General features: G+C 40.4%; 1 protein-coding gene across 1 annotated transcript in view; it reads left to right on the top strand.

Annotated features, from left to right (window-relative positions):
• The window catches only part of COG5 (component of oligomeric golgi complex 5), a 104,661-nt gene that overhangs the window by 77,180 nt on the left and 6,293 nt on the right, over window positions 1–21,188 (top strand). Inside the window, exons 9-15 of the mRNA XM_032688796.1 lie at window positions 3,888–3,998; window positions 5,216–5,278; window positions 6,063–6,166; window positions 7,486–7,723; window positions 16,462–16,538; window positions 17,024–17,150; window positions 17,509–17,588. Coding sequence (XP_032544687.1) covers window positions 3,888–3,998; window positions 5,216–5,278; window positions 6,063–6,166; window positions 7,486–7,723; window positions 16,462–16,538; window positions 17,024–17,150; window positions 17,509–17,588 — 800 coding nt within the window. The remainder of the gene's footprint in view (window positions 1–3,887; window positions 3,999–5,215; window positions 5,279–6,062; window positions 6,167–7,485; window positions 7,724–16,461; window positions 16,539–17,023; window positions 17,151–17,508; window positions 17,589–21,188) is intronic.

The raw sequence follows: 21,188 nt of genomic DNA, 5'->3' as shown, positions 1-21,188 counted from the left end.
GTGAATCATTCCTGAAATTTTCTGTGTTGGGCAATTTATTGACCCAAGATGAGGCACCTGCAGCCTCTGCAGGTGAAGCAGTTGTAACCATGTAGATGCATTGACAGATACAAACTAAAAGAAACTTTTTTTCAGAAGGATTTCTGGACTCGGTGAGAGCACAGTGCCAGTCATGGCTTACAGTTTCTCCACCATGTCAGGCTGAAGCAAATTAGATGGCCTTAAGTCAGCTTGTTCTGCTTCATGACACATTCTTTGTGTATTGGCTTCTGGAAGTGTCCTTTTTTGATTAATAAACTGCCTAATCTCAATCTACTGCTTAGGCCTCACAAAATGTTGAATTAGATAAAAAAAACCCCAAAACTCTTCTGTGCAGCTTCCTCCAGCTAGTCAGCTGCTGGATTGAACCTGCAAATTACAACCTCCTACTTCAGAGAACACCCTCATATACGTGTCAAAACGACAGTATTTTCCAGTGTTTCTTTCTCATTTTAGTTTAGCAGCTGCCCTTTGAGTTTTCTTTAAATGCTGCGTGGGACAGAAGCTCACGTTCACATTTTTTAGGGCACCACAAGACACAGCCTTTGTCCTAGTGCCTGGATGCACGATACAAAGTCCTGGCTAGTATTTGCTGGTGGGACACTTCTCTACCTCACCCCTCTCTTCCTCATGAGCGTCTCATGTTTGGCAGTGTGATTGTATCTCCTGTTGGCAAAGGGAGCCCACACTGACGTGTCACCCATTGTAGAATTACTGCTTTCTGGGGAATGGGTGTCAGTGCTCTGCTACTGCCCATGAAATTACTGTAAATAGTAGACAGGTTGGAGGTAAAAGCAGAAACAATTTAACCAACTAAAATGAAGAGCGTAAGAAATCAATTGCTATACTTAAGGCAGAGTGGAACAGTTACAGTCCTTTTTGTTACTGTTCATTCCGATCTGGCTTCAGCATAGCTTCTTTTCCTGTTTTCAGCTAGGAGGCTTAATCCAGTCTAACTCCCAGCGTGACTGACAGCTCCCTGGAGATGAGATCTGGCCTTCAGCTGCGCTTTGTCTTTTACTCGTTTCCCAAAATAGATTCTGATCTGGGATGAAGTCACTCCTGTCCTCCCTGTTTCTGTTGAGCATAAATTCACCCTCCTGGCCTCCTGCATTTCAGGATATAACTGACTGATTAAAAAGGCATCAGATTTTGTCATCAAAAAGAAGGCTTGTGGACTCTGTCTTTCAGCTGAGTAGATGTTGCCAGGTTTCACACTTATTTGACTTAACCTATTTACACAATGCAATCCCCAGTGGTCAGATAACAGAGGAAGAGTTACATTACTACCAGGTTTAACTGCATAACCTGTGTCTAGCACAGAATTTTAAAAGTACTTTCTATGTAAAAGAGAGTGATGAATGTGAATCATTGATAGAACCTGGTATGATGGAAGGTAAACTGAGGGAGGTTTTGTGACTATAGTAAATTGGCCATAAGCGTGGTTTGTGGGAACTCGGGAGATACAGTGATGGCATTTTTCCTAACTGGATGCATGATCTTACAATGGGTATAAGATGTGTCAAGAATTCAGTCTGAGATATTAGAATATTGGAATAATGATAAACTATCTGAAATCCAGATTCATGCCAGTGACAAAAAGTATGTACGTGAGCCATACTGGATAGAGTGCAAACCTTCTTGCCTCGAGGCAAGGTCTTTGTGGTGACAGCAAGAGAGACTTCTCCTGTAAATGATAGGGTACACGTACCCCATGAAGGTTCCAGGCGTTCCCATGATGGTAGGACGCAGCTACCCATGTAGGTGCCAGGTGTCCCCATGGCACACCTTCAGGAGAAGTGGTCCTAGGAGCCCTGGGCTGCCCAGTTCCAGCTCTACAAGAGTAGAGTTTTTCAGTCCTCTTGGCTTTATACCACTGATTTTAAGGGTTCAGCACATCTTAACTGACAAAGTTCAAGTTGATTAGTTTAAGGAAATTTAATATGGTAAACAATTTTAGAAAGATTGGTTGGTTTTAAGGCATTTTTAGATTTTGCCTGTGAAGCTGCTGTGCCCTATTGCTGACTGGAAGAGTTTCTTGTTACTGCAGAAGGATTATGTTTGTACTTGTTAATGGTTTTACTTACCAGTTAAGCTTCTTCACCAGCAGAAGAGACACAGTCTAATGTCTAAGAAAAAGAAATTTCTTCACAATGAACTCTGAGGAACTGAAATTTAAGTGTAATTGGGATGTAAAACTTTGACAGTTTACTAGTGTCTTTTATGTTTAATAGTTGTAAATGTGCAAAAAACTCAAATACAGTACAGTCTTTCTTTGCACAGCTGTTTTGTTATTAATCTGTGAGGCTGTTAAGTGTGAGAAGCAGAATTCTCAAAACAAGTCAGGTCTGTCAAATAGAAATATATGGGAGGAAACAGAGATGTTCATAGCTCACATGACTGTTCTCATCAGGAAGGCAGGAAGATGCTGAGACGATGTATTTGTCAGCTAGTTTAAAGTTATACTTTGATGTCAAATAATTGAAGATACATTGAAAAAGATCTTTCCCTCTGCAAAGGCCTCAGAAACCTATTTATCCTGAAATAATCCCTGAATTTGAAGAAAGGGAAACGAACTGATATTGTTACTATAGTGCTGTGAATAAATTTGAGTTTCTCTGTGCTTGCAAGAACTTGTCTAAATCTTCATTGTTAGCAGTGCTGGGAAATACTAGGTAACTGTGCTTGTATGGTGTCTGTGTTTATGCTGTGTGGAAGATATGGGAAGTACAGGAATAGTCTTTCACTAATAAAGATCCTTAAAAAATTTCATATTATGTTTGTTTCTTTTGTTCTTAAACAATTATTGTATATTCAGTTTTAGTTTAGGAGCTTTCTGTAGGACCTACACCTGTGTTTAAAGATGCACTCCATAAAGTCTCTTGACCGCTTGTTCAGTGAATTGAACATATTTTTACTGAGAGATTTCTGGAGCTAGGCGTCTTCACAGGTTTCCTGGAGAATAATTCTGTGTTCTGAAATATATATAACTGGTCAGATAATTATATCTCAGTAAAGCCTTCTATTAATAGCCATTCTTGCTTTAATGTTTAGATGTGCTTCTAGAATTCACATAGCCTTTTGTCAATTCTTTGTATTTCTGCAGCTTTCAGTGCACAAGAAAATTTCCATTTGTTTCTCTGTTACAATTTATCATGTTTTAAATTATAAATATATGCTGTGGTATCCTTACGGGACTGTTCCATAGTTAATGGCTATTTATGTATCATCCTGGAACTTTGATTTCTGTGGTAATAATAAAAAATGCATGCTTTGAGCAGTTTAAATATGAAGAAATAATTTTTTTATTTTTGCTGAAAGATTCATGGATAGAACTCTCTAATGACAGATCTAGCAGTTTTGGTGCTTGTGGTTCTACTTTTCTGTTGACTTATAAACCTCTAATGTGTGCAAAGTTCTAAGCCATCTATTTGAAAAAAACAGAGCTTTTAAGGAGAGGTTTGAATGGTTGTCAGAAGGACACACTGAGGATATACAGAAAAGTGTACACTATTATACAGAGAAGCTGCTGCTAGTTTATCATGCATCCTCAAGTAGGTGATTTCACCTGACTCTTAGATTACAAAGTTGAAGTTATTCTGGGACTAGGTATCTCCGGGAGGTCTGGGTCTCAGCGCTGGGGTCTGGGAGCTGAGACAGTCTCTTGTGGTTCCTGTTGCTGTTCAGTTTCTTTTATCTGGAGGTGGAAGTCCTATGAATCTAGGCAAGAGTTAAATGGAAGAATATTGGGTACTGAAGACCTGTGGCTTTCTGCTGTGGTCTAAGTTTAGTCTGAGGTGATGCACTGTTTAAAAAGTTGGTAGTAACAATTTTTGTGATCCCTGCAGCTGTCTACTCAAGGAGATGCCAGCCAGGTGATTGGGCCACTCACGGAGGGACAGAGGAGGAACGTGGCTGTAGTTAATTCGCTGTACAAACTGCACCAGTCAGTTCTGAAGGTAGGCTTCTTTTGGTATTCCTCTTCCTGCCATTGTGACAAATAGTCAATATTAGCAGAGTGAAAGATGTGTTTATAGAGAATAATCATGTATCACAACCATTACTTTATGAACATAAACAATTGAACTCTTCCTGCTTTTTCTTGTCTTCGTACTGGTCAGCCTGATAGCCCTTGTCTGCGTCTGTCTCAGCCCAAGCTTATATTTTTCAGAAGACCCTCACTGCTTTCCCACAGTTGTGGCTAAACTGGAAAGGTGAAGAAAAGGGTGAAATCAAGAAAAGTGACACCTCTGTACATTATTACTGTGACCAAAGTCTAGCCTGGAAATTTTTCAGGACTAAGCACAGTTATGAATAATTCCAATTTACTGGTTAGTGATGCCAGTGGGTACACAGTCTTTGTAAACTAAAATAAACAGATATATTGATAGTTGCAGTTAATTGTGTTTGAATTCTAGCCTGATTAGAAAAAAGATCATGAGTACTCCTGACTCTGGATATGTTTAAAGAATGTTAAAAAATGCTAAAAAGCCCATAAAATTTGCTTTCATTTTGCAAACAGATGGTAGATCAACTTTTAATTCTGCTTTCTCTGATGTATTTAGTAATGAACCTCATGTGTCTTAGTGTTGGAGGGAGATCTGATATGATTCAGTCTTTGAGTTCAGTTCTTATCTGGCTTAAAAATACTATTGTATAGCATGTTCATAACTGCAAGAAAATTGGTAGAATATTTCTTCAGATCATTCCTTGACTTTCAATTCTAATATTTTTGTAGCTGTACATAAACAGTTGTTTACAATTGGCAGTATAATAGTCATAATACTGAGAAAGAACAACCATTCTTTCAGTTATTTGCCACAGAGCTTGCTTGTATAGTCCTCCGTGAATTCTATACTTAGCAGTGGGAGAATACACCAGTTATTTTTATTCTGATTTTGTTAGCCCTTGAGCTAAATTTCGCCTTAACTCCATTGAATCATTTCCTTGCCAAGGCAGAAGCAGAGTTGATAGGAGATTTGAGAGCGAAGGAGTGATACTGGTGCATTGAAAATTCTGTCTGTATAAAACACATATGAGAGTGTTTTATATGTTTTGCCTATGTAAACCACTCATTACTAGGGATAACTCAGTATGTTTTGCAATGAAGCTGAATATTATGGATTCTAATAATTTGTTGAATTCTGACTGTTAACAATTACTTTACAATTTTTAGGTTGTTACCAATCAGAGCTCATTTCCAGTAGCCGCTGAGCAAACAGTCACAACTGCCTTAAAGGTAATTGAATGTCCATGTGCTGCAGGGATAGGGGTGAGCTTTGCTTTGTTTTTACATTTAAAATGGACACTTATTCCCCACATATTATTTTGTGTCAGTATATTTAGTAACAGGTATACAAATATTCTGACATTTCTAATTTGTTGTATCTGCAGCTACATATGTATTGCATGAGTAGTGTTTGTATTCAGAATATTCTTGTAATGGTCAGAACACAGATGTCATCTTAACTGTGAAAATAAATGTCTCTCTTTCCAGCATTCACACAGCAATTGCTGGATCCTTCATCACCCCCTTCCTCCCCCTGACAGATACATCAAATTATGATTTTTATGCTACCTGGTGCCCTCCTGGAGGGGAATGCAGGTGGCAGTGCAGCCTCTGTGGGTGACAGCTCTCCACATCCATCCTGCTGGGCGCTGACCTGAGAGAGGTTGTGTGCAGGGGAATGAAGGGCAGCTTGTGTCTGGGGAATTAACAGCTGAATCAAGTGTGTGCACCAAAACATGTATACCAAATCAAGAATGCCAAAAAGGAGAGTCTTCCTTTTTGAAGGAAGGCTTTACACAGAAGTAGCAGACAGCTTCATTTCTGCACTTTACTGGTAAAATCAATTAAAGAGAAATGTTATGTTAGGCTTTCGTCCTTCTATTTAGCATTTTTTAATGCAGAATAATAAAAAGGACTGATAAAACAAACTGTTTCTCAAGGTATTTTTGAGGTGTCAAAATGCAAATGCTTCTAGTTTTGGTTCCTTACTTGTGCCTTTTTTTTTCTATTTTAGGCAGTCCATGATCTAATGGGTAGTGCTGTTCAGCCGTTACTGAACTCAGTGGGAGATTCAGTGGAAGCTATTATCATCACTATGCACCAGGAAGATTTTTCTGGGTAACTAGAAATATCTCTTAAATTTGCCATTGCTCTAGTAAGATATCCTGCATATGAGTAATAGATTGTTATTGCCACAATGTCCTTGAAGCAAGAGTGCTTGTTTGTTGAGAGGAAGGTGATGCTTTATGGTCAATGAACAGAGAAAGCAGAATTACACCTACCTATTGAAACAAATTAATCAGGTAGTGCCTGTCTTCTTCCTCCATCCCCCTTTTTTTTTTCATATCTATTGAGTAAAATTAATTTTAAATAGAAAAAGAAAGCAAGCAGAGACCATTTTTGTGCTTAAAAACTGCCTTTTGCTTTCAAAACTTATTTTTGGCGGACAGTCTTGAGAACTGTCAATACTCCTGCGTCTCAAAGCATATAGCCTCTGATGAAATAGTTAATTTTGACTTTTTTTTTTTATTTAAATCTCAAATTCAATATGTTATGCTATTTTCCCATAACATTTTCATTAAGATTTCATTCTTTATGTGTAGAGAATCTTATCTATAATTGAGACTTCCTCCCTGAATTTTCTTTTGGTTGGCTTGTCTGTTCTGGTGTTGCTTATGTCATCATCAGTTGCCCTGTTTTCTGTCTTGGAAATTCACTGAAAATAGTATATTTTCAGAGGCGTTTTAAATTTTCCCTTTGATTTTTTTTTTTTAAACAATATTTTATTCTCACCATCTTTCTTTTGGCACTAGTAGCAAAATATCTCTCTAGGTGGATAAACTGTTTCCAGCCAAAGGCTGTGTTTTGTTAGATAGCCTTTATGTTCAGGTTCCTGAGTTTGGAAGAGCTCTTTTGCCTGACTGTGAGTCAGAGAAACAGAAGGGGGATTGATTTGTGTCCAGGGGCTTCTGTGCTGCTTCTTTGATATTGGCTTTATAACGCTGGGTTTGGAGGAATCTAGGAGACTAATTCTCTACAGACAATAGGTTTGGTATAGGCTAAACTAGTAACCCTGTGACATGGATTTGTATTTTGTGATCCATTATTAGAGTTTTAAATCAGCAACTGGGACATTTAAATTTAGGGGCTGGATTTGGGGTTTAGAGTCTAAACTGATGGAAGCTCTTCAGGTTGAGTAGGAGTGGGGGGATTTACTTTATCTCATTAGGATGAGAATGGCTGATAAAGAGATGTTTTTTGACTGTGGTGTCTGAGAGAGCTATATGCTCCTTATGCTAAGTAGAAATTAGACTCTGCAAATTCATGCCATCACTGCATGGAGTAGGAATAAAATTAAAAAGAATCCAATAGGTTTTAGCTGTGTTTTAAAGATGAATTTAGCTGCCCCTATTTCTTTTCTTTTTTTTTTTTACCAGATCATTATCCGGCTCAGGAAAACCAGATGTCCCTTGTTCTCTCTACATGAAAGAGCTACAGGGTTTTATAGCAAGAGTCATGAGCGACTACTTTAGACATTTTGAGTGTTTTGACTTTGTCTTTGATAACACTGAAGCCATGGCTCAAAGAGCAATTGAACTTTTCATTCGCAATGCCAGTCTAATAAGGCCCCTCGGTGAAGGTGGGAAGATGCGGCTTGCAGCGGATTTTGCACAGGTACCCTCAGTACTGATTTCTGGTTTTTAGTGTTACTTCACTGATTTCAGTGAAAAATGTCAATACTTTTGCCCCCATCAAAGTATAAACAGGCAGTTGTAGAGATTGGTGCATTCCAGGTCTAAACATCCTCTCTGATATAGGATACTGGATCCTGATAAATGCATCCACCAAGTAGTTGAAGATCCCTCGTCACCGTAAGGTGCATTCAGGGAGATCTGACAGCTTCCTGTCAAGTGACTGTTGCATTTAAATGTGACAGCTGCATCTTGACATTTTATCCCACTTGGCTGACCTCTTCGGCACATCCATCATTTGCCACCATTCATTTCCTTCATCCGTTCTCTCTCTTGGAATGGAATGGTGTGTCACTTTCTTAATCGCTCCATATATCACAGTGCCCACAGTGGTTAATGGCTAACTCAGCTGCTTTGCAGTGAAGGAGACAAGCTAAAGGAATACCAACATCCTGGGGAAGAACAGCCCTATCGGAAACAGAAGGGCAGTTTTCATGTGGAATTCTCTTCATGATCCAATGCACTTACCTGCCTCTCAGCTTTACCTAACTCCTACGCTGGACTAAAATGCAAAAGAAATTGCCAGATTCATATCCACTCCCTGTCTGTGTTATCTGCTATATTAAAATTTAATTAGTAACACTGTGTGGTTAACTTGCCAGAGAATCAGGCATCCACTAGATTAAGCCGAGGGTGCCGGTTATTATTATCCAAGTGGAAAAGGGAATTAGCACCAACTGTCTGCATACTGAGTGCTGCTTTTGGCTGGTAGGTAAGTGAGGTAGGAGAGAAAGGCAGGGAGGGAAAAATTGCTGCCACCTCCACTCCTGCTTGTGGCTTCTTTGTATCATTTGCCTGTGAGTTACATACTCCTGAGTAAAATTTTTTTATTCATTACTCAAAAGTAGCAAATCAACCTTTAACCAGAGAAATTAAGGGGAAGTTCTAAATTGCTTTCAGTGAGAGGGTTCCATTCTCTTCTATATTTTGAAGACAATGGCATAAAATTGGAAGAAAAAAAAAGGATGCTTGACTTTTCGCGTGGAAGGAATAGAGATAATTTTTGTAATTTATGCTATTTATACTGATTTTAACTAATGTAAGTCATACGAATTTGGGAAATATCTTCCCTGCTTCTACAGTAAGAGCATCTGATCTAAGCAGCTGTTATAATCTAAAAATATTGCTTATTTATCATTTTTTAAACACTGATTTTTCTTGTTCTGAGATAGGCTGCCTTTTAAGTGAAAAGTGAAGGTATGTTTTCATCTGAGTGTAGACAAATTTGCATGGTGTTCCCCACTGTGCTGAGTATAACTCCTGGATGGACAACTGTGTAAAGATATGATTTCTCTTCTTTTGTCCCATGGAATCAAAAAAAAAAAGGGGTTGAATTTATTCTTGTCTCCTGGCTTCAACTATTGCTTCATCTGGGGGCTGCCTTGTGTTTTTCTTATCTTCACATTGCACCATATTCTTGCCTTGTTTAAAAAGGGGCTTAAGAAATATGTCTGTGTCCAACCAGCCCCATACAGCCAACTCAGTGCTCACTCTGCACCATTGAAGATCACTGTACAGAGCTCCTCAGGGGTGTGCCAGGCTGCACAAGAGTTGTAGTGTCCAGAATGGCCTGGACACTATATTCTGTTGCTTGGCATAACAGAAAAAGTACTGAAACATTTTTTGTGTGGAAACTGCCTTATATCCATGTGTTCTGTGATGTATGTGCTCCTCCCAAAAACCTAGTGGGTTTTGGGCATGGGCCCATGAGACCAGATCCTGGTAGCCCCATGGGAAGGTTCTTGTTGCTCTGACCCAGACAGGAGTTCTGGGCACATTTGCCTAAATGCAACTATAATCCTGATCAGGACTAGAGGAGGTTGCTGCTGCTCTGGGCTGAGGAGAGCAGGGAGTAGTTATTTAGCTGGGCTGCTGGCTTGATGGGAAGTATAAATTTTTCCAAATGGCCGTAAATGCTGTGTGCAGGACTCTTTTCAGTTCCAGAGGAACCCAGAGGGAAGGACCTGCCTGGAAAGGCACTGTGTGAAGGTCGTGGTTTGTTTATAAACTGTTTTAACTTTTCTTCTGTCTTGTAGAGTTATTTTGAATTTTCTCTACTCAAAAAGGGTTACATGTTCCTGCTCAGAACTGACTTTTGAGATCTAAAACCTCTTTTGGTATTTTGGGGTTGTATGGAAACAAAAGACCTGGGCAGAAATCTGTCCAGAAGTTTTGGTTAATTTGAGGTTTGGTTATAAACATAAATCCAATAAGTCAAATAATCTTGGATTTGTCACATTTTGGGTATCTCGTGTGCTTGTGCACATTTCTTTCAGGGCACTCAGAGTTACAGCTGCCTTATACTCAGCAGAATAGCTTTGGCTAAGAGGCAGATTTGAAAATTTTTGAACTGGAAATGTGTTTTACTGATAAATTGCCACAAAATAACAGGTGTCTACACAGAAGGGAGAAAACAGATTTCAAGTTCTCTTCATTCAGAACTGGGTTTGGTGAGGTGCATAACAGCCAGTTTTCTTCAGTGAGGCTCAACTACTTAGTCAGTAATTGCTGCTGTAGCTCTGTTGAATTCTGTCTTACCGTGTTTCCAGTGTCAGTATTGCATTTGGCTGTCCTATGCATTACAGATTTTTCAGCAGTGAGACTAGGTGTGTGCTAGTGTGGCAGCTGTAGGCAGAGCTGTGAGAGGCTTGAAATATGCCTGAATATCGTTAATATGATTTCATGTAAATGAGTGCTTACGGGAACACGGGAACATTGCAAGCCCTAGGAAATGTGTGCAGCACTACAAGGTTTTTATTGCATACTATGCTACAGTTCCTTGGGAGTCTCATTTGAAATATTTCCAGTCGACAGGCTGAATTCACCTCTTTACATACTCTCCGTTTTTATGCTGGCAATTGCACAAGATTGCTTTTCAGTTCACTCCTCTGTGTTCCCGAATGAGTTTGCTTTATTTGGTTTTGTATTGTTAAGATACCCAGAATTCAGTATTCATGAATTTAATACCAAATTTCACTTTTTAATTCACTACTAGTCAGACTGAAAAAAATGTTCTCCTGGAGGCAAGCAAGCCAGCAAGCCCTGGTGGTTTTCAACATATCTGTTTCTGGGGAGTACCAGTTCTTTCCCAGAGGACCTTTTAACTTGCTTGGTATTCAGAATTGTTATAGCACTTAGGCATACTTTGGCTTGTGGCTTGTAGTTCAGACCTTCCTAAAGCCCAGTGGAAGTGCTGGACAATGCAGCAAAGAATGAAGTATAAACACAATCATTTGAGGAATTTATTTAGAAGAAATGAGGAATCTACAGTAATATTTGGCATGGAAATTAGTAGTCTGCTACACAGAGTTTGTAAACTGATACAGCTGTTTATTAGTAGCAAATACAAATCACAACTGCATTGAAACAAACTAGTCTAGTAAGTGCAAAGTAATCATTATACTTCATGACATGAAGGCATGACATGATTTCCCATCTATTTTGGAGCGACATATAAGGCAGGAGCCAGTGTCTGTGCCAAGAACCCCCTCTCATGTCATGACTGATTATTTTCAGCCTTGTAGAGTGAACTATTTTTATTGGTCCTTTTTGAGGTGATACTTTTCTGCATATGCTTTCCTATATTTCTTATCTAGGTGTGATTTATAGTTGGGGTTTTTTGGCATTGTTCAAGTACTGTGTTCAGCTAGTTTCAGTGGGATATAGTTAACACTGCCATCAATTCTTCAGGTCTTTCTCAAAAAATTGCTGCAAAGTGTTTGGGGTTTGTTGAATTTTCCTAGAAAAATGTTTTTGTGGTAGAAGTTGACAATGCTAAACTCTAGTGTAGAAGAAATGTTTCTATCTGCAGGCTAGCCTATGGTCAGAATGTGATTTCCTGATTCAATATGTGGCATTAAAAAGTAGCAAGAATATTAGGCATTTGGATTTTAAAAAATGTAAACAGATTTGCTCATTTGATCAAATATAATGATAAAAGTATAAAAGTGTTTTTTCTCATTTTTCTTAAAAAATTTCCTTATTGGTTTGTTACAGAAATGTGAAAGCAGCAGGATGCTGTAATCACAGTTGTAGTCATAAGGACAGAAACTACTAAAGCTAAAATGCATTTAATGTTTAATGCTAATTATCTTCCTGGAAAGAAGGAATTACTTTCTGTTGTGTGTTATTTTAGAGGTGTTACAGCTGAAGGATTTACTTAAGCATCAGCTGTTTTGGAATTGCTGCACTGGGGAGAAATCAAATTCCGCTTCCCTTCCAGGCCAGCTTCTTTCGTGTAATAGTTCAGGGCTCTTCTGCTCTCTTGCTTGTTAAAGCATTCTGTTCTGTTGAATGGCTAGAAAAAGCATTTTGAGTTAACATTTAAAAACTTGGAATTCATCTTGGCCAGGAGGAAATGCAATTGCTAAAAATTTAATGCTAAGATTTTCCAGCTGAAAAAACAGCGGTTTAGTAATGAGAAATCTTGAAAATACCACAATAGGCTCTAAACAATAACTTCACTATGGGGTTTTTCAAAGCACTCTTCAATATATATGCATTATCTGTATCTAGACTGCGTATTAACTTCACCCTTGAGTTGCTGAACATAATCCAATTAGAGAAGCCAGGCATGTGATATATTTTTTACAGTATGGCTATCCAGTGAATAGTTCAACAGATAATTGACCACCTAGCCATGGGCTATGGCAGAGTCATGTGAGAAGAAAAGATAATATAGCCTTTTTGGGCTTAGAGAGCAAGAACCACTGAGAGGAAGCATATGTTGGGCAGGAGTCTGCCACTGTGTTCTGCAAAGCATAGCAAACTACCATGAACAAAAGCAATGAATTTTGAACAAAGTTAGAAGAAACAAGTCATTAGGCCTTCTTCTATTCTGTCTGCTGCTTCCTTTTGGCAAGTGTGTACATTCCCTACTGCTTCCCTTGGATCCTGTGTTAATGATTATCTCACATCAAGCCTCTGTGGTTGCAAATTACTGCTTGGACACCCGATTTATCATTGAATTTAACCTGGATATCTGAATTTTCAAATTTGCAGTTCTGGAAGGGAAATTTGGAAAAGAAACAAAAAATACTGCTTTACCCTTTTATGTGTAAATTCCACAAGACGTGGCTGTGTGAAAGCCCTTGCACACATAATACAAGTACTGGCTTGCCGACAGCCGAAACCATCACCCAGCCTGTAAAAGCTCACCAAATGCTTTGGAAACTGTAGCTGTGTATCATAGCAAGAGCTGCTATGGTATAAACATGTTGCATGAATCAACAGTTGATGCCATTTCAGGTGGTGACAGGTAGCAAAACCCAGAAGTGAAGTACGCTCGATCCTCCACCCGATTCCAGCACCTTAAAAACAGCAGCTGTTGCAGCCGAATGGTTTCTCCCCAGCACTTGCTCCCATCGCTGGCATAATGCTCAGCAGAGACACAAAACCCCGCTCACTGGCCTGCAGAAATGAATGTAGCAGCAGAAGGATGCTGTAGCATCATTGGCTCAGACGAATACTTAAAATTAAAATGAAGAAAACAATCTTAGTTATTATGCATATTATACTTCTTATTGGAGAGATTGGGTTATAACACACAGCAGACTAGTACTGTAAATTAAAGTAAGAGTTTCTGTGGTTTCTGTGCATTTTTACCACATTAGTTTTTGCTCATTCCCACTCTTCATGAGTCAATTTGAGATAGTATAGTATGTGGCAAAGCTTAAAAACAATATTTTTCTTTGGCAACTAGTACTTCACGAATCAACCATCTGCTGCCATTAAATCTATCTAGTTCTAGCAGTACTAATAATTTCTTACAGTTAATAAGGTTGAAGATGAAGTAATAGAATTTTCCAAGGTAAATTTTCTTCTTTAGTACTTAAGACTAAAAATGTTGATTTATGGAAACAGCAAAGTATATTCAAGGGAACTCATTTAAATTTGTTTTAATAAGGAATTGGTTAAACTGTAGAAAGTTTCACTTACACATCATTGCTTCATATTATGTTTCAGGAGTGAAACAATCTTTTAAAACTTATTAAGCAAAATTATATTTTTGCTGTGCTGCTATTTCTTCCCCTCATGAGTACAGTTTGATCCACACATTTCTGTTTCCACAAGTCAGACTGGCAGTTTGTTGCCTTTTATCAGAGTCTCTAAAGAACCTAAAGGAATTATGTTCTCCCTGGTCCCTCACAGCTACAAGCCTGCAGCTCCCACCAGAGCTGGGACACCAGCTCCTGCAGGATATCAGTTACTTCCAGCTGCCCCCAGCCAATACTGACGCCTGAAAAGAAGCTCTGGAGAAATCAGAGTCTTGCTCCCATTTGGTTTTCAAGGTCTGTAGGGTTCTTGTATCATGATGCAGCAAAGCATACTTAATTATCTCCTCCTTTTGGCTCCCTGCTCCCGATTCTGTGTGGCAGACCGGCCTCGTGGCTCCCATTTGTGCTCAGAAATGTCTGGGGAGACCTGGGGGAGCAACATACTGAACTTGTAAGCTTCATCACAGTCTGGAGTTGGAGCACCTCCCTGCAGCAATCCACAAGGAGAACTTGCCTTTCCTGAGTGCGTACCCTGTACCTCACTCCCCTGGATTCAGCGCACGGCACAGCACCTGATGGCTCCTCAGGCACAGGGGTGTTGTCTTCCCACCTGCCTAACTTGGGCACAGTCTGGTGTGGTGGACAACGTGCCTTCTCAGGATCTGTGAAACCAGGTTGCACGTGCTCTGCAGCCCAAGGATTGGGTACCCCTTGCACCTGCAGGCGGGAGAGGTGACCTCCCCCTCAGGCTGTGAGGGGGATGAGTCAGGATTCCCAGCTGGCTGTAGAGAGAGGCCTGTTCGTAGCCTCAAGATCTGGGGACCAGGAGGGCAGCAGACTGGAGGAAGCTGGGCTGTTACCCCGGGCTGGAGCCTTCTTTCTGCTTCCTGGATTTTTATTCACTTTCTGCTCCTTGGAGTTCCTGCAGATTTCAAGTGTCCTAGAAGTGCTTGATGAGAGTCATGTACTCCAAGGGCCCTAGGCTCAGGCAGTGGCTGTGTACAGCCCCTAGGATAGCTCTCTGGGACATTGCCCATTGCCCTCCAAAGGCACCAACCTCTCCAGGTCTGCAGAGGAAGCCGAGGTGCTTGGGTTTCCCAGCTTTGTCTGAGTGAATTTTGTGTAGGTGGATACTCCCACAGCATGAACCACCTGACCTTTTCTAGGTGTCCACCTCGGGGACAGATGCATCACCCCGCAAGAGGTGTTTCTCTCCACTGAGTATGAAGAGAACCAGTAGATGTTGAGAAGTAGGTGAGATGACTCCCATCCTGCCACCTGCTTTTAGGGATGGGTGCCTGAAATATATGGCCTTGATTTGCATTAATTGCTAATTTAATTTCTTCTGTGTTTAGATGAACTGTGGCATCACAGTTCACTACACCATGTTTCTTGTTTATACTGGAACCCCAGGATAGTTACATGCTCTTGGTGAAGCTGGTGACCCAGCAACTAGCTCTGAGGAAATTCGGCAACTGGAAAGAATAATATAATAACATTAAGGACTTCACTGTAAATAGTGTCAGATCACAAACACTTTGAAACTCATTCAGTGATATTACTTAAACGGGAAACTCATTGTATGGTGGTTTTGATCTTGTTACTTATTTTAGCTGTCATCCTTTGAAACTTAGTTTAATTGTGCATCATGTGTAAATCAAAGACTGAATAGTCTTTCAAGTTGGGGGTTTTAGAAAACGTACGTGGAGAATAAAGCTTGATCCCTCACTTGCTTGACACTTCAGGAATGCAAAAAATAAAGACTTAATCCATATCTGACTAAAACTACCTGTGGGATTTTTTGAGTGGGGTTGTTTGTATTGATGTTCATATTAACTGAAATTTTGCTGTGTAATGTTCATGTTCAGTCTGGGATCCAGAACAGAAATTGTTCTTTCTCACTTCTGTGTCTTCACTGTTAATGAAGAGCCTGTGACAGAATTTAGGTGTAAAAACCCAAGTGGAGCCCGGCTCTTGTTCAAAAGAGCAGGAGAACTCCAGTGCTTAAAAAACAGAAAGTGTTTTAAACTTGTTTTTTTTTAAAGATGGCTGCTGTAACTCAGAAACCAAACAGTACGAAAATAAGTATGAAAATAATGCTCTTATTCTTTCCATATGACCCTGTGGCAATAGGTCCCAGCTGCCTTCTCTCTAATCTGCGTAGGTTTTGTGCCCCAAAATTTGGGGCCCGGTGTTCAAGAAGGAATCATTTTAACTTTGTCCTTCACCAAGGGAAAGGGTGCGCAGCTGAAATGGGTTTGTGGAGACCTGCCTAGATTTGCTTTCTTCCCACATCTGTGGTCAGATTTTTGGGGATTGACATAAGTGCTGCAGCAGAAAGCTCATCACCAACAAAATATACTTGCTGCAAGAAACAAAGCTTCAGTCTCAGAAAGCTCATGAGACCCCCTCTGTTCTTACCCACAGACTGACACTGTTGATTTTCATGAAATGCTTACTGTGTTGCCAAGAATAAGGCAAAAGTCTTGGCTTGCACAACATAGTATTGAAAGGAAAAGATTGCTTCTTGTCTTAATTCAGCCACTGGGAAGAAGTCACTGACTTGGTCCACAAGTTTGGATTATTGGTTAAAGGCAGGCCACTTCAGTACCAAGTTTTATGTTTTGGGAGAATCTAATTAAAATGGAAATGTTTGTTTTTACAGATGGAGTTAGCAGTAGCACCGCTGTGTCGGCGAGTCTCTGACCTAGGAAAATCTTACAGACAGCTGAGGTCATTCAGGTGAGTTGCAGTCGCAGTATGACTAAACTACATTTCTGAACTGATTTATTACCTTGCGTTAGTTCTGATTGAACTGAGAGCTTTTTTGACAACACCCACCTGCAAATTAGAAATAGATTAAATTTCTTTTAAATTTTATGCAGAGTATAACTATGATTTAACAATCTTTGTCATGCAAATGTTGGCCAAATTGTACTTTTTTGTGTTGCTTTCAGTACATCTTCTGTATGACAGTGAGTTCTATAATTACCTTAAATGTTTTCACTGAAATATAAAATTTATAGTCCTGTGTTGATTAATTACAATAGGCAACTGCTGTAAATTTTTACAAAGTGGACCTGTGTTGGAAACCCAAGATGCAGAGTAGCGGCAAAAAATTAGATTATTCAATCCTAATGCAATATTACCACCACATAGAAGCATTTTTCTAATGCATAAGATAAGCTTTTTCTTCCTTTCACAAGTATATTGTTACATTTTTCCAGACCACTGCTGTTCCAGACCAGTGAGCATATTGCCAGTAGCCCAGCTCTGGGAGAGGTTATTCCATTCAGCATTATTCTTCAGTTCTTATTTACAAGAGCACCACCAGAGTTAAAATCACCCTTCCAGGTAATAGGATCAACCTGTCTTTCCTTTTCAGATGCCCTAAGGAGAAACAAGAAATCGCAGATCTTTTCCCAGACTGCAAATTGCCTAGATCCTACTCGTCTAAGTTACAAGAAATCTAGATAAAAAGCCCTGTCAGAAATGGGTCATCAGCTGAAGTAGGAGATCACCTCTGGCTCCCAGATAACATACTGGGCTATTTCTGTTAATTGTCTCTGATTCCTTAACTCTTTCTGCATCACTGCAGTATTAAGAGAGCCTCATGTGGCCTTCATTTATGTTGTCTTTGATTATGAAATTGGTGTATCTGTTTCCTTTTTCACATTTGTGTGTAATTGGTGTTTGTGTTTCTCTGTATCAGAGGGCTGAGTGGTCCATTGCCCGTTACTCCCAGTGGCTTGATGATCATCCATCTGAAAAAGACAGGCTTGCTCTCATACGGTAAGAATCATGCTTCTTTCTTCTCTACATTTATGATAATGGAGTAGTAACTTATCTGCACACTAAGACTGGTCTTGAAAAGTAAAAAAATGTGCCTGAGGAGATGTGTCATAAATACCGTTACCCTCTCTCTACTCGTGGGATGAGTTGCAAAATGGCAGAATATGTAAACTGAACTTTCCCCTCCACCCTCCCATACCCAAGCCCTCCAGTGCTTTTGTAAGGAGCGCATACTCATCTTGCAAAGGAGGGAAACCAGGCACAATGAAGGTTTAAATTAATACTGAGTTTTAGCAAAACTGCCTCCCTCTCTTACTGTTGGAAAGTCAAGACTGCAGCTGTCCTGTCTTCTGTATAAGGAAAGAGAAGCTTTGAAAGCTTAACCAGTGTAAATGTAGGTAGAAATCTAAAAATGGGAGACCCTTGTTACACCCCTGTAATGTTACTCTTCAGGAAATCAGCCCATGATTCACAGGGAAGTGACAATTACATCAGATTTTTAAAATCTTGCTTTATAGCTAAATACTATTTTGCATCTTAAAATGTTAGGAAAAGTTAGAAGACTCTTGTTTTTCAAAACAAGCAGATTTTTGAAGTATGTTAGGGAGAACAGATGAGTTGTATGAATGTGACAGAGCCAGCCTGGGGATCCTTAGGATTCAAGGCTCAGGTGATCATTTGGCTCCTAATGCCCTAAATTTTCCAGCCATCTTCTCAGTGACCTCAGTGTCACCTACTCCAGTGGGATGGGAAAAGCTGTCACACATAGCTGCAGCAGGCTCCATCTGGCCTGGGAGCCAACTTGTCCTTGAACTTATGTGCGTGGATGTTGCCAGCTTTTGCTGAAGTGATAGAAGCTGACTTTTAAGTTCCAGCCAGCAATGGTTGTGCCTGAGAAAGTCAACCGTTATCTGTCCACACTTCTGAAGCAGCCAAGAGGAGTCTGCTATAAATATTTACAGTTCCTGAAGATGATAGCACCATACAGTCCCATGTAGTGATTGGGCCAGTTAAGGAAATACTAGTTGATCACCAGTAGATGTTAGTAGATTTATTTCTGAAATATTAAAATACAAATGGTGTCTCTTCATACGTGTATTTTTTTGAAAACCATACATGTTGTTAATCTCGTTTGTTTACAAAACTAGGTTTTCTTGAATCTCCAGCCATGACACCTTGAATTACAAGGGCATGGGTAATAGATACAGGGCTGATAGAGCTGTATATGTAATTAGTTATGAATATTTTGATTATAATTTCCATCCTGATAGTACTGACAAAACTGGAGATGTTGAATTTCAGATATATTGGAGAAAGCCAAAAATGCGAATCATTTGAGAACTGGTGGGATTTTGTTCTCTTCAGTCCTTTTTCACAAATTCGAAAATGCCATTCTTAAATTGCCACAGATTTTTGTCTTTACTTGCAATTAAATTTCATCCAGACTGATTCAGTTAATGGGCTTGCTGGTGGTCATGTTCAGACATTGATAAATTTCTCTGACCATGGAGGTATTAAGGAACAAACCTTGGGAGAGTGGTTTTAGGCAGAGACATTAGACCAAATAGTGAAGCTGGAATACTTGAGTTTTTCCTTTCAATCCTTTCATTGAATCCTTTATTCATTTTGCATGAGATAGCACTATTAAAATATTTTAACTTTGTAATGTCAATAATGTACTGCTACAAGGTTATCACTTGGCAAGGTTATCACCTGAGCATTTTGCAGTGAGGCTGTGGTTCCTTTGCTTCGCACTGTGGAGTGCTCAGACACTGCTTGCACATCCGTTGTCCCAGGGCATGGAGAGGGCAGCTTTGAAGATCCACCCTTCCCAAAGGCCTTTGTTGGCACTCCAGTGGCTCTTCCCTGCTCTTGCTATGCCACAGCTAGTCTGTTTGTCACTGCCTGTGCTTGACTGCTGCTCCATCCACCCACAGCTCAGCGATTGCAGGCACCACTCCTGCAGCTTTGCTGAGCCACTTGAGTTAACTGCACTGGGTTTGTCCAGCAGACTCATCCCTCAGGTGTTTTAGTTGGCAGCTCGTGTAGCACTGCAGTCTGGGAGCAAGGATCTGGGGCTGGCCAGCACTGAGATGCAATGAGGGAAGGGAGTGGTTCTCTTTTGCAGAGACCAGTCATTTCTGTAGGTACCTCTCTGTGCACTCTCCTTTTCACCATCTCCTCTCACGCCTGTAAGACGTTTCTGAACAGGCCGGTTATCCATATGTAAGACAGGCAAGCAAGCGTCAGTCACTGGTACGACCACCTCTCACTCATATTTTCTTTAATATTCTATTGAGAGACTTCAGAGCCTGCTCTTCGTGTGTCTCATATGAACTACTAAGTTGAACTACAGGAGTCTTACTCTTTTATTAATCACCCTCTTCAAGCTTTTTCTGCCTGTAGTAGTTCAGCTGTGCTAATTGAACTTTGGATGTTTGGAGCCTTCAGATCCCTGCACTGGACTACATCAAGATATTATCTCACGTTTGCTGCAACCTTGCAAATGGTAATTTTCTGCAACTTCCCTTTGTAACAACTGTGCAATTACTCTAGGGACCTGCTGCTTAGATATTAATTTACTTGTGTTACCAGGATCCTTACAGCTTCACATTAAAGCTAATTGGAGTGCTTCTTCCGCTCTGTAGGTCTTAAATGCCTCATTGGCAACATGGTGTGAATGGTATTAGTACCATTCTGAGCGTTTTTGTGCATTTCTTTCTGCTTGTATCCAGCATGAATGGTGGGATTTACCTGGCCAGAGGTGTATTTGCTAGAATCCCTTTATGGTCAAGAGAGAAACAGGCGCTGCTGGGGATGATTCATCTTATCCTGAAGCAGGTACCTAAAATAGGTCAGTTGCATTGTGTCCTGAAAGCTCCATTTTTTCTGTTCAGTGAAGGGAGTGAGGGCTGGGACACAGGAGCACTCTCAGGCAGCCCTGTAGACGTTTAAAGTTAGGTGAGATAACCCTGCTGCAGGCGTCCTCCGTGAGTAGGGATTGTGTTGAAAGGAGCACTCCTTTAAGTGGCCAGGGTGTTTTCTTCTTTTTAAATTAAGCTTGAAAACTCCATCTTTCTTCCATAAAAGAAACCCTATTAGACATGGCAGGATTTGAGCCACCCTAAATAGTTTATCCATTCAAGGGCCACTTTCTTACCTTTACCATTACAGTGTGGGTTAAATCCCCTTACTGAAGCTCACCCTTGCTGGAGCAGAGTTGAAAGGCAGGCCCAGTGAAGGGTTCATTTTCATAATGAGCTGATACCCTGATCTGGAGATTGGCTCTGACCGCTAACCAGCCAGGGGCAGGGACAAATGCCAGCTCATGGGCCACCACAAAAGCCCCATCTGTGCACTTGATTCAGTCTCGGGGGGCGCAGCAGCCCAACAGCTTTGCCACGAGCAGCAGAGCCACGCTGGGTCAGTGCTCTGCTCACACCAAGCAAGAGCAGCCAGGCGGGGTGGCCAGAGCCTGCCGGCGCCTCCGAGCGCTCCGGGCCAGCGCCAGGCCATTCATTAAAAGCCTCAGCGGAACCAAGGCTTGTCTGTCGGTGCACGGTCCTTTGATCTCTTTGTTATGCACTCTGGAGTAACCTG

Source organism: Chiroxiphia lanceolata, chromosome 5 (assembly GCF_009829145.1).
Source record: "Chiroxiphia lanceolata isolate bChiLan1 chromosome 5, bChiLan1.pri, whole genome shotgun sequence".
NCBI lineage: Eukaryota > Metazoa > Chordata > Aves > Passeriformes > Pipridae > Chiroxiphia > Chiroxiphia lanceolata.
Note: the sequence above shows the minus strand (reverse complement) of the source record. Positions and strands in the feature narration are given on the sequence as shown.